Here is a 14,804-nt window from a genome sequence, read left to right as displayed (position 1 = left end):
TAAAACTCCGTAATAGATGGATACAGTCTAAGGAAAAAAACGTGCCTCGAAAATCAAGAAAATTTGATTCTCGTTCAGAGGGCGCTACTAGCTTTAGCCTACTGTCGTATAGATGGCGTTGACGGTTTCGTTTGTTATTTAACAATTTTAAGGCGGTTCCCTGAGCCAGAAGGCGAAAAATCTCCTTATATGATCATGTTTTTCTAAGAGGCGTTGATATTCGTAGAAGTGGAAAAAATATATGTAGTTCTTGACTATATTATCTTTAACAACATAGCTTCCGATACACGAATTATGACACTTCGCTCGATACAATTAATTCCCAAAGTAACCTCTAACTCGGACTTTTAATCCTACTTTACTCGGTTATTTATTATGTGATACTATAAACAAAAAAAGAAGAAAAAACAATCTTAACATAAATAGTAATTTCATAGCTTTAGAATTTCGATATTGTAAGGTAACGTTTTTAAAATAAACAAAAACCGACAAAATTCGATCAAAATTGACACTTGGCGCGTATGTTCTTTCCCGTTCTTTCTTGCGAGATGTGACAAAGACAGTGGCAAACCGATGGAACGGCCTTAACGCATATCAGTGAAAGAACATGGGTCAAAATCATAAAAATAATTAATGCAAATAAAAAAAATCATTTATCCATATTTAAAGTATACAGGGTAGGGGGCAAAGCCAATTCCAAAACAACTAAGCATACAACAATTGAAAACTAGGTATTATATAATTTGTTAAAATTAAAGCGGGTAGATATAAGCAACGAGACATGCACCCGCTTCTGCTATGTAGCATAGTAATTCATGAAATAAAACTATCGAAACGGATTATAAAAGAATTAATGTATTTGAATGAATGAATGAATTTAAATATATGTGACGTTTTCAACCAAAAGGTACCACATTGTCGCTTGCCGATAAGTTTGATTTCAAATTGTAGCTATATGGAAATAGCGTCTTATTGACAACCGACAATGGCGCATATCCTGACGCTTCGAATCCTTTACCTTACCCTATAGCGTTCGTGGTCACCGGACTAAGGAAAAATATATATTTATCAAAATTACAACGTGCAAAACTACATTGGTACAATATTAATGAAACAAAAACTATACATTTTAAGGCTGGTTATTCATGGTATTGGCTGTAAAGGGTTCAAATTGGGATGTATTTTAAATTCATTCATTTCATTACACGTGATATAATCCGTTTCTACAGTTTTATTAAATTAGTATTGCCATTGCCATTTTCAATCAAAAGGGTACTTATTGTCGGTTGTCAATAAGGCGCTATTTCCATATAGCTTCAATTTGAAACAACCTTATTGACTAGCGACAATGTGGTACCTTTTGGTTGAAAATGTCACATATAAAACAAAGTCTCCCGCCGCTTCTGTCTGTCTGTATGTTCGCGATACTTTTGTGGCTTATCCATAGATTAAACATTGTAACTAATGATAATGACTAGGCCAGTTAAAGTTCATTTGTACCAATTAGTGTGTCAGCCATTTTGTATTTTTGAGAGTTCGCAGACAGCTGAAGATAGTCATGTGCAATATAATAGCTGTCTATTTATACTAGAGTAACTTAAGTAAATAATTTCCATAATAGTTTCGTTTCGTTATAGCAGGGGAGGCGACGAAGCTAAATGTGTAGTAACTTGAGCGTGTTAGACTTATTGGAATCGAAAGATTAGATGATAGGAAGAAAAAAATGTTATAGAATATTTTCTTTTTTAGCGAGCAGGAAAGCGTCTACAGATTTTTTAATAGCTATTTATGCAACAAGTGCGGAAATCATCTTTACGCACGTGTATCATACAATGTTTTACCATGCATTGTGCGAGTAAATAAAAAAACATATCATGGCAAATAAGTTTAATTATTAAAAGGAGTGTTTTAAATCGACACGAGTTGCGAATTACCTATTCGCACGTGTATCGTACAACGTTTTACAGTACACATGGCCCTTTAAACTTTCGACATATGCACGAAAAGTGCTCTTTTCCGCACTAGTGCGAGAAAGTAGCACCATATATACTGTACAAAAAAATTGAAAACAAAAAGCACTAGTGCGGAAAAGCAGTACTTTCCGCATGATATGGCTCCGTAGGAAACGCACTTTTCGACGAGCACATGCATTGTAAAATGTAAAAACAAAATTCCATGTGGAAGAAAGTAGCACCATATGTACTGTAAAAAAAAATTGAAAACAAAAAGCACTAGTGCGGAAAAGTAGTACTTTCCGCATGATATGGCTCCGTAGGAAACGCACTTTTCGACGAGCACATGCATTGTAAAATGTCAAAACAAAACTCCATGTGGAAGAAAGTAGCACCATATGTACTGTAAAAAAAAATTGAAAACAAAAAGCACTAGTGCGGAAAAGTAGTACTTTCCGCATGATATGGCTCCGTAGGAAACGCACTTTTCGACGAGCACAGGCATTGTAAAATGTAAAAACAAAACACCACGTGGAGTTACTCGAGCGCGTAGTATATATTAGTAGTGTCAGTCGCGCAACATGTCTCTCATAACAAGGGTATGTTAATCTGCCGGTTTACATAGGCGCAGGGTGGTCATACGGAAGCATAGAAAATTTGGAAATAGTACATTTTACAACTAGTGTGAAAAGAATGTCTTTTTACCACTATAGTACCGAGGTATACGAGGGGTACGAGTGGTAAAAAGACATTTCACACGTGTTGTAAACGACGTTTTTTAATACAATTGCGAAAAAATAATAAATTAATATATCATTAGTAGAATCATACCACCAAACCAAACCAAAACCAAAAGTACCTATACAGCCCGCGATACGCGAGCTGCCGCAGCCCGCGATACCTTCATACTCGTGCGCGCCCCGGCCGCGGCCGCCGCGGGCCCGGCGCGGGTTGGTCAACGACACCTCCTCATAACTCATGAGGCCCTGGTACCTGCTCCGCGCTAAATTCAATTTTAACTGCGTTACGAAAGTATAGTTTGGAACTAAAAAGTAAAAAGCACTAGTTCGAGAAATTGAGCTTCTCGCACGCTACGCAGCCACAAAAAGTACCACTTTTTGAGCAACTGTATTAGAAAAAAAAATATACTCGAGCGCGTCAGATATTCAAAGGGGTTGTTAAATGGACCCTACAAAAGTGTCTATTTCAATAATCTGACGATTCCAGCGATACGTATGCAAATGGCAGACACAAAATGATGCACCAAGGCGGTTTGTTTACAGAGAACCTACCGGGAAACGCGAATCTCGAAATTTCGCTATCTGCCTCTTTATCGCTCGAATATGCAAGTGACAGAGATGTCATATAGCGAATTTTCGATTTTCTTGTTTCGCGATAGATCCCCAGATTGTGGCAGTGGCGCCACGTACGCAGTTTCGCGTAATATTCCCTATTTATGATTATTTTTGGAATTGCAAAGTGTGCTCATTCATAGAGCATGACGGTATCCGGTAGTTGCTTTTAGTAATGTTAGCTGGAGTTTACTAATAGCCACGATGGATTGCCGGGTTGACTAAATAATGGTTAAGAGTCCCCGGCAAGCTCGGCCGAATAGCACCTTCCCATACACAGTGGCGTAGCTAGGCGTGGGCGAAGTGGGCCGTCGCCCACGGCCTCGCGCCCCAAGGGGGGGCCTCGCGCGAGGCCCCTTCGGGCACAGTGAAAGAACGCAGATGCGATTTCGCCCACGGCTAGATTAGTTCACGCTACGCCACTGCCCATACAAACGTAGTTCCGCTCTCATTTTAAAACTAGGTGTTGGATTGTAATGAAACTTTTTAAATACAATGACATGAGGTATATCTAGGTCTGTAATTAGTTTATATAGCTACAGTTTATAAAACAAACGAAATAGAGCAAAAACAAGTTTCGTATAAAAACTTAAATTCGCTGTATTTTTTTTAACTTTGTTATCTGAAGCTACATAAACTAATTACAGACATAGATATACCTTATCCTATTGTAAGTACAAAGTTTCAGAGCAATTTAGCTAGTCGTTTTAAAATGAGAGCGGAACTACGTTTGTATTCAGATTTCAGAACCGAGCTTGCCGCAGACCCTTAAACGCATTTCAAGATTTATTTTTCATTAGCTGCACACTTATAGACCCAGCAAAATGTCAACGGAGATATTGGTAAACACTAAACAATACTAAACTACCCCGATAGACCCGTTTGTAATAGTACATTTTACAACTAGTGTAAAAAGACATTTCACACGTGTTGTAAACGACGTTTTTTAATACAATTGCGAAAAAATAATAAATTAATATATCATTAGTAGAATCATACCACCAAACCAAACCAAAACCAAAAGTACCTATACAGCCCTTGATACTTGAGCTGCCGCAGCCCGCGATACCTTCATACTCGTGCGCGCCCCGGCCGCGGCCGCCGCGGGCCCGGCGCGGGTTGGTCAACGACACCTCCTCATAACTCATGAGGCCCTGGTACCTGCTCCGCGCTAAATTCAATTTTAACTGCGTTTCGAAAGTATAGTTTGGAACTAAAAAGTAAAAAGCACTAGTTCGAGAAATTGAGCTTCTCGCACGCTACGCAGCCACAAAAAGTACCACTTTTTGAGCAACTGTATTAAAAATGTGATTTAATATGTATTCAAAACGCGAAAGTTTTAAACGTTATAATACTAAACTACCCGAAAATAAAAGAAGGTAAAAATAACGAAATTATATCGCGTTAGACCCCATCCTAACCACTTAAATATGTCATATGCCTCTTTTTTCATCTATATTAAAAGTACAATACGAATGTTTGGACAGATACGATCAAAGTCAAATATTACACGTATCTAATACTAATAGTTGACGTAACTGGTGACCGAAGAGCTGGCGGCTTTCTCGCACAACGTATCAGCATTGCGATACAGCGGGGAAATGCCGCCAGCATCCTTGGTACAATGCCTCAAGGGCCTATTTTAGATTTAAGCTAGTTATTAATTTCGTTTACGTAGTACCACTGTATATATCTTGTATGTAAATAAATTTTTCATTACATATATAGATAAGAAGTGACTAGCCAGTTTAGGTCTGCGTTTACTTGATTGCTTAGCGAGGGATGTGATGATGTATTTAAGAACCAATAGGAAATTGCCGACTAGACTAGAGTTGCATAACACGTTCTTTCGTTTCCGTAAAATACAAGGGCCTGACACTTTGATAGAGAAAGATAGTCTTATTGTGATTCCTATAAGAGGAAAGAAAAAATAGTGCCATGCTTTGTCCTTATCACCGACCGGGTGGCATCATAGGTAGGAGGCGATGACGTAATACCGAAATCTATAAGAGTGAAAGAGATAAAATCCTAAGCTGCCCAAATTTTATATGAATATTTTGTCTCTTACCCCCGGTCGCTCGGCGGCGCGTCTTTAACTACTTGTATACAAGGTGACCACGAGGAAACCGAAAGATTTTAACCACGCTTTTCTGAGGCCAAAAGAAGGAAAAAATGTAATGTTTATGTCAAATTCGCAAAAAAAATTTTTTTTTGTTTTATTTTCGATTTTTCAGATGTATTTGTACATGAAAAGTAAATATTATTGGTAACTTTGTCACTTAAAATGGACTTTCACTTTTTTTTTTCGTAAAACGTAGTTATTACAGTGTTACTTGTCACTTTTTGACATCTATCAATAAGGTTACTTAGACTTAGACTACGTCCCACAGTGGCAACATCGACATCAAAAATGCGTTTTGCACTATGTAACAATAAAAGCTTGTTTTTTTTTAAAAATTGGGTTTAACTCTGAAACTAGGCAAATTACAGAAAAGTTTATAGGACATTTTAGTCATTAAATATGATCAGGAGTACGCTGTTAAAATTATTCGGTATGCTCATGTTACACCGTGTATACTATGTATAGGTATATGGTAAAATACGATGGTAAAAGATTATGCCCTACGTCTGAACGCATCCTGTCACAATTCTCTGGTGGAAACGCACCCTAAAGTGATTGACACACTGGCACTGATTAAGTTACATTCATAGTATTGTAATATAAACACTCCCCATAAATCGATGATACCCCAGAAATGAAAAAAACCAGGTTATGGTGCTAAGTTTAGTGTTGTGATTTGTCTTTTATATTCCCGAAAGTTTCCACCAGACATGTGCGAGAATGCGTAACGAGGGATGTGTTTGTTAAGATCCTATAAAAATTGCCGACTAGATTAGTAAGGATACGTAAATGAAGTGATTTTAAGTCCCCGGCAAGCTCGGCCGAATTGCACCTTCCCATACAAACGTAGTTCCGCTCTCATTTTTAAACTACGTGTTGGATTGTAATGAAACTTTGCACATACAATGACATGAGGTATATTCTAGGTCTGTAATTAGTTTATATAGCCATAGAGTAACTTATACTAGAGCGGTACTGTCATAGTAATTTTGTAACCACTGTAAATTCACTGCCATCTATCGACATACCTTGAAACTAAAACTGAAGATTTATAAAAATACGTTAAAATGTATTAAATATGGATATATGATTTTTTTATTTGCATTAATTATTTTTATATTATTTTGACCCATGTTCTTTAACGGATATGCGTTAAAATTATAAATAACAAACGAAACAGTCAACGCCCTCTATACGAGAGTAGGCCAAAACTAGTGGCGCCCTCTGATCGAGAATCAAATTTTCGTGATTTTACGAGGCACGTTTTTTCCTTAGACTGTATCCATCTATTACGGAGTTATATCTATCTTTAATATAGCGATTTATAAAACAAACGAAATAGTACAAAAACAAGTTTTGTATGAAAAACTTGAAACGTGAACGAGCATGCACTAACTATACACGGCATATCGCCCCGCGTGCCGATGAATTCTCAGTATGTGCCGAGCGTGATTTATCAACAATCTTGTATGTACCTACCTGCAATACCTGCATACAGTAACCCTTTTAACGCCTTACCTTGTGTGTGGTGCGTCACTGTGTATAGCCGCGCGCGTCAGTTTACTTCTTTGGTGGTTAAACTCTGGTTTTCACAGTGTGTGTATCGCTTTATGTATATGTTGTTTTAGATATAGCTCTAAAGCCTCCATAAAAACCAGATTAAAAAAAAAAAAAAAAGATATAGCTCACGACCTGTCTGACCTAGTGTGTAGTGACCCTGCCAGCGAAGCCGATGGTCCCGGGTTCGAATCCCGGTAAGGGCATTTGTTTGTGTGATGAGCACGGATATTTGTTCCTGAGTCATGGGTGTTTTCCACAGATTTAATATATTTACGATCATCATCATCATCATCATGTCAGCCGATAGACGTCCACTGCTGGACATAGGCCTCCCCCAAGGCTCGCCACTCCGACCGATCCTGTGCCGCTCGCAACCACCGAATTCCCGCGACTTTCACCAGGTCGTCGCTCCATCTCGTTGGAGGCCTACCGGCAGTTCGTCTTCCGGTACGCGGACGCCACTCCAGAACCTTCCGGCCCCACCGGCCATCAGTTCTGCGAGCAATGTGCCCCGCCCACTGCCACTTAAGGTTTGCAATTCTGCGAGCTATATCGGTGACCCTAGTTCTACTGCGGATATCATCATTTCTGACTCTATCACGCAGAGAAACCCCGAGCATAGCTCTCTCCATTGCCCTTTGCGTGACCTTGAGCCTTCTTATGAGGCCCATCGTTAGCGCCCACGTCTCAGATCCGTATGTCATCACTGGCAACACACACTGGTCAAAGACTTTTGACTTAAGACACTGCGGCAATTTGGACGAAAAGATACTGTGGAGCTTCCCGAACGCTGCCCAACCGAGTCGGATTCGACGAGTGACCTCTTTCTCGAAGTTGGACCTACCTAACTGGACTGTTTGTCCTAGGTATACATAATCGTCAACAACTTCGAGCGCAGAGCCTCCGATTAATACGGGAGTTGGCACAACATGGACGTTAGACATGATCTTCGTCTTGTCCATGTTCATTTTCAGACCAACTCGTTCAGATACTCTGCTGAGATCAGCGAGCATCGCACTGAGGTCCTCCATGGTCTCAGCCATGACTACGATATCATCGGCAAACCGAAGGTGAGTGATGTACTCGCCATTTACATTGATGCCTCGTCCTTTCCAGTCCAGAACCTTAAAGGCATCCTCCAATGCAGCGGTGAACAGCTTTGGGGAGATTACATCTCCTTGTCTGACTCCCCGCTGCAATGGAATAGGCTTCGAGCTCTGGCCCTGTAGTCGGACGGACATGGTGGCGTTTTCGTACAGACACTTCAGCACTTCGATATACCGGTAGTCGATTTGGCACCTTTGGAGAGACTGCAGCACAGCCCAAGTCTCGATCGAATCGAAGGCTTTCTCGTAGTCCACAAATGCAAGGCAAAGGGGGAGGTTATATTCCTCAGTCTTCTGTATAACCTGCCGCAACGCATGTATGTGGTCTACGGTACTATAGCCTTTACGGAAACCTGCTTGTTCGGGAGGCTGGAAGTCGTCAAACCTGCGTGCGAGACGGTTCGTGATGACTCTCGAAAACAGCTTGTAGACATGGCTCAGAAGTGAGATGGGTCTATAATTCTTCAGCAAGGTGTTATCACCTTTTTTGAAGAAGAGCACCACCACACTTCTGTTCCACGCTTGCGGCGTTTTTCCTTCGCGCATGACGGAACTAAACAGCGTCTGAAGGGCCTTAAGGACTGGTTTACCACCCGCCTTCAGGAGTTCGGCCGTAATTCCGTCATCACCTGGGGCTTTGCCATTTTTAAGTTGTTTGAGAGCCATACTAATCTCGTACAGGCTGACGTCCGGGATATCTTCGGTATAGTGTCGAGTTAGTCTAGCTCTAGGGTCTCTAGCTAGATCCACGACGGGTGCTCGGGTTGTTGTGTATAACTGTCCATAGAACTTCTCGACTTCTCCCAAGAGCTCAGGTTTGGATGAGATGATCCTGCCGTCGTCGGTCTTCAGTTTTGTCAGTTGGCTTTGGCCAATAGACAGATCTCTGGCAAACACCTTCGAGCCTCTGTTGCGCTTGATAGCCTCTTCAATACTGTTAGTATTGAATCGGCGTATATCTCGCTTCAGAGACTTCGAGATCCGTCTGTTGAGCTGCCTATAACGACAAACGTCACCTGACGACTGCAGAATCATCTCACGCCTCACCTCCATGAGCTTGAGAGTGGAGTCCGAGAGTTTCTTGGTTCTTGTACGACGAGTCTTGAAGAACTTGGACCCGACCGTATGAACAGCTTCCACAAACCCGTCGTTGTAATCGTCCAGGTCGCTAGCTAGGCATTCGAACCGGTTTTGAAGTTCGAGCTGAAAGCTCTCGGGGTTTTGGAGCTGGGCCGGTGCCGGGCGGAGCGTAGACTTTATCAGTCGAGATCTCTCAAGCCTAAATTGAATATTCAGTGTGCCTCTTACCATACGGTGATCGCTCCCGGTTTTGACCGAATTGATCACAGAAACATCACTGAATATTTGCTTCTTCGTCGACATGATAAAGTCGATCTCATTCCTTGTTGCACCGTCAGGGCTCACCCAGGTCCACTTCCTGTGCTCACGTTTCCTGAAGAAGGAGTTCATCATATAGAGTCCTTCCTTCTCCATGAAACCAGCCAGTAGGTGGCCCCGGTGATTCCTACGCCCCACTCCAAATTGCCCCACTCTCAGCTCTTCACCGTCTCGTTTGCCCAGCTTAGCGTTGAAGTCCCCCATAACAACTGTGAAGTGAGTTTTGGAGCTATGCATGGCTCTGGAGATATCCTCATACATAGCCTCCACCTCATCGTCGGAGTGTGTCGAGGTCGGTGCGTAGACTTGTATGACCTTCAACGAATAACGTTGGGTCATTCTGAGTACAAGGCACGCTACCCTGTTCGACACACTCTCGATCTTCACCACGTTGTTTACGAGGGACTTGTGGACGATAAACCCGACACCTCCCTGGGACCGTTGTTCGCCCTCCCGGAAATAGAGCAAGTTGCCGGAATTCAGAGTTATCATGTCCTCCCCCTCTCTACGGACTTCCGATAACCCTATGATTCCCCAACGTAACCTGCTTAATTCTTCCTCCAGTTCTAATAACTTTTCGTCGGTCCGCAGCGTACGGCAGTTGTATGTTGCCAGGGCCAAGGGTCGTCGGTTATGGTAGCCGGGCCTCTGCCGGTGATTCACTGTAGCACCCCCTGCCCCGCCATTACCCTGGCCGCTACCGGAGCCAGGAATAGCGGGGCTGCCGGGGACTAGGGGTCTGGGTTTTATTTGTGTCTGCATTATTTTGTTTTTTGTTTTTATCCCTTGGGGGGGATTGCCGTAGTCGCCACGCTTGGCAGGCGGGTTGGCGACCGCAGTTTGATAGAGGTAGTTCTCGGAGGACGCTGCTGCCCATCCACCGGATTTCCTTCAGTCGCCTCTTACGACACCCACGGAAAGAGAGGGGGGGTGGTGCTATTCTTACCCGGCACCACACGGGCTCAATATTTACGATAGATGACGCAAATACCACGATTTGTATTGAAACCAGGCGTGCCGACCTTTCATACAAAATTTACGCATAATATAATTTTAAAATTACTTATCTGTGATAGAAAATATGTTCTTGTCTGGGTGCTCGCAATTTTTGTGTTGCAGTTAATTATCATGCAACGAAACATTTTTTAAGTTTTCACGGACGTCCGGCGGCATCAACTGACGCGCGTGGACTGTAACGAACGGTGGTCAACTTCGACGCTTGGTCGGGGTTCGGACACGCGAAGTAGATGCATTTGCGTCTTCTATGGTATATTTATTTCTGTGTTTTCTATGTATGTATTTATCTATTTAAGTATATCGTCGCCAAGTACCCATAGTACAAGCTTTGCTTAGTTTGTGGCTAGGTCGATCTGTGTGTTTGTCCCCAAAAAATATACTAGGTTTAACTACAGAAGAGCTAGGTTATATTGTTCAACGGTTGTATGTAGGACTCAAAAATTTTTTTCTTTACAACCATATTCTTCCTTTACATTGCACCCCAAACACCGGCTAACCAAGTAAAAAAAACCGGCTAAGTGCGAGTCGGACTCGCGCTCCGAGGGTTCCATACTTTTTAGTATTTGTTGTTATAGCGGCAACAGAAATACATCATCAGTGAAAATTTCATCTGTCTAGCTATCACGGTTCATGAGATACAGCCTGGTGGTGGTGACAGACAGACGGACAGCGGAGTCTTAGTAATAGGGTCCCGTTTTTACCCTTTGGGTACGGAACCCTAAAAATGGTTGTCTGTAAAGTCGGTTTACCGACGATAATTTTGCGTGATAACGTCATAAGAAAACATTGTTGAAAAGGCCGTAACGTTACCATGGAGATCTGTCCACAACGTTACCATGGAGATCTGTCCACAACGTTACCATGGAGATCTGTCCACAGCGTTACCATGGAGATCTGTCCACAACGTAACAATCATGCATGCTACCGGTGTTCATCGATTTATAAGACGTTATCACGTCAATAATAGCACAGAATATATAACAGTACTGGGTACAGAAGATGCACTCCCTAACAAATCGCGTCTACTACGCGCAAGGCGGCGCAAGCGCGTGCAGGCGTGCGTTCCGTGGGCGGTGCGCGGCAATTACTATGGCAACACCTCAAAATTGAGGCGGCCGCAGGTACTTGTAGCGAGTAGCGACGCGACGAAATATGAAAAGTCAGACACGCCTGGTTTTGGTAACAAAACTTATATATAGAGTAAGCACTCTATGCTTATTTCTCTATGGCTATATGTATGTATCTCGTACAATATATGTATGACTATACCTACCATGACACATAAACGAAACGAGTCATCTCCCCGATAGCAGCGTAACGGAAGTTGTATAAAAACAACTGAGCAACGTATTTCAAGACGAAAACAGGTAACAACATTCACAGTAGGTACATATGGTGCTATTTTACCGCACTAGTGCCATAATTAGCACATTACGTAACTATGTCGAAAACTTAAAGGGCCATATGTACGATACATGTGCGAATAGGTAATTCTCAACTCATGTCGATTTAACACACTCTCTTTGGTCGTGTTTTAATTTATCGCCACTCGTTGGGAGTTTCCTATTTTTCGCACTTGTATCGTAATGTACGAAATAGACTCAAAATTTGGTCATTTTGGCGAAATAGGGGGTCCATTGAACCCAAATAACAGATCAAAACCGGGCAAGTGCGAGTCGGACTCGCCCACCGAGGGTTCCGTACTTTTTAGTACCTATTTGTTGTTGTAGCGGCTAGCGGCAACAGAAATACATCATCTGTGAAAATGTCAACGGTTCATGAGATACAGCCTGGTGACAGACAGACGGACAGCGGAGTCTTAGTAATAGGGTCTCGTTTTTACCCTTTGGGTACGGAACCCTAAAAAGCAAAGTAAAAAAAAAAACAAAAACAGTTGAATAACGTATTCCGTGCAGGGATCGGAATCGGAACCGGCTTTTTGCAAAAACTTCGAAATAAGCATAGTTTTCGAACTATTTTATGCTCTAAATGTAGGACTCAACTGTGTTCTAGGGTTCCGTACCCAAAGGGTATCAACAGGACCCTATTACTAAGACTCCACTGTCCGTCTGTCGGTCTGTCTGTCACCAGCTCATGAACATGAACCGTGATAGCTAGACAGTTGAAATTTTCACAGATGATGTATTTCTGTTGCCGCTATAACAACAAATACTAAAAAGTACGGAACCCTCGGTGGGCGAGTCAGACTCGCACTTGTCCGGTTTTTTAGGTAACGACTTCGTATTATTAGATTGCCCAATCAGAAATGAAATAATTATCAAAAAACGAAAAAATACCATTTCCGTTCCCATACAAAAAATACTGATTTCCGATCCCTGATTCCGAGACGAAACCGGGGAAGAAAGTTTTCTCAAATTTATGGGAACTCAATTTTGCATTGGAAGCTCAAACATCAAAATATCTAAAAACCAAAAAGCTTAACAAACTCATCCAAAACAAATCAGGCAATATAAAGTCAAAATTCGGTCTTTCTGAACTTCCCCAAATCAAAATATTGAACCGGGGGTGTCACGGATTCAAAAACTAGGTCAAAGTGGCTTCGCTTTTGGCAAATCGGGACTGGAATAGGGAATAGGTATCTATTAAATATACAATAATTATTATACTTAATCTTAACATTGTAATGTTAATATTAATATTACCTACTTTTAGTTCTGGTAATTAATGTTTGTGTTTATAACAAAAATCATTGTAGGAAACGTGGGAAAAAAATAAAAATAATTATTTCGCATAAAAAGCAGTAACACGAAGATAAGAAATAAAGATAAGAACACAATTGGATGAGTCAGATAGCCAGTGCGGTCGAAATTGACCTCTTAAAACACCCGCATCGAGTGTTAAGAGAAATACTATCAATGTTCGATTTGACTTGCGGGTAAGTAAACATTCGCAGCATACTTTGGATATTTTTAGTTTTCTCGCAACCAATAAAGTAAACACTGCGCTTAGCAGCGAAAAAACGCCTCTGAAACGTTGTGAATGTATTTATTCCCATTTAAAACGTCGAAATCAATTTTCTGGAGAAAAAAATTGAAAATCGACCGTCCTCCTCACGCAGGCGTACTGACTCCAGACATATAGGTACGTATAGTATAGTAGTAACTCTACGCACGTTCGCACGGCATGGCACGCTTACCTGCTGCCAGTAGTCTTCTAGGGACAGTTTCCACTCGAAATAGCCTGTGTCGGTGACACACTGAAGCTCACGAAATAGGTTCCCACTAGGTAACACATCCATCGCGATGACATGGGTTAATGAGACACACGTGCGTTCGCGATTGCGGCCCGCGCTGGACTGACTACTGTAATACTAATACTGTATACTCGTATCGGTGTTGCCAGCGTCCGCGCGCAGATTTCCGCGCAACTTTTTTATTTATTTATTCCCTTGAACAAATAATTACGGTGGGTGCAATGGGGATTTGACTGGAAATTGGATATCAGTAATTGTTTCAAAGGTAAATAATCGAATGCCTACATGTGGTTACCTATACTTACTAATCAATTGAAAATGTTGTCTTTAGCATTGTGTGACAAATCAAATGGTTGATTGTGGATAAGCTAATAACGTAACCTACCCAATGATTGGCAACGAGAAGACTAAAAGAACCAGTCATTGGCGCCTATGTTCTAAGTTTATTAAATAAGGCACAAAGTGCCAACCATTGGCGGAGTGCAGGTCGGTTTTTTAACTCAAGATATGTTATAGGCCTTTAGTCGCACCTGGGCAAGCGAGAAATGTGCACGTGCTAACGAGATCCCGCTCACCGAACAAGAAAGAGACAAGCTCATTTTAATAACAAAACTTAACCGTTATTAATATATTTAATAGACAAGCTCATGTTTAACAACGATTATGACAAAGATGAATGGAATGCGAAAATTAACCAATAATAACAGATTTCTTCGTAGGTATACAAATAAATATCGATTTATTTTTTGTGCTTCTTAAGTACGAGTATGACCTATCTGTAGTTATTTATACATATAATATCATTGTTTTCACGTATGATGGCAAAGTCATCATCAACACCATCAGAAACGAGTGGTTGATAAATTTAAATTAAGTAAGTATTACATCACGGTAAAAGTTATTAAAATAAGTATTTTTATGATATAATAGTAATAAATAGGTATATTACAGGATTTAATTTTAATGATAGTCACTTACAGGCCAATTGGAATGTGCACCTGACATCAAACCGATATTTGAATCGTATCAGTTAGCTGTCATTTGCCCGCCGTTTCGCTTGCACTAATGCACGTGTCGTACGGC

General features: G+C 41.3%; 1 protein-coding gene across 3 annotated transcripts in view; it reads right to left on the bottom strand.

Moving 5' to 3' along the window:
- The window catches only part of LOC134754371 (Krueppel-like factor luna), a 111,051-nt gene extending 97,240 nt beyond the window's left edge, over positions 1-13,811 (bottom strand). For all 3 annotated transcript variants that reach the window (XM_063690671.1, XM_063690673.1, XM_063690672.1), the window contains exon 1: positions 13,665-13,811. In XM_063690671.1, coding sequence (XP_063546741.1) covers positions 13,665-13,766 — 102 coding nt within the window. In that variant the 5' untranslated portion in view covers positions 13,767-13,811. The remainder of the gene's footprint in view (positions 1-13,664) is intronic.
- Positions 13,812-14,804: the final 993 nt, after the last annotated feature.

The sequence above is a fragment of the Cydia strobilella genome, chromosome Z (genome assembly GCF_947568885.1).
Source record: "Cydia strobilella chromosome Z, ilCydStro3.1, whole genome shotgun sequence".
Lineage (NCBI taxonomy): Eukaryota > Metazoa > Arthropoda > Insecta > Lepidoptera > Tortricidae > Cydia > Cydia strobilella.
The sequence above is the reverse complement of the archived record's forward strand: the minus strand, read 5'-3'. Positions and strand labels throughout refer to the sequence as shown.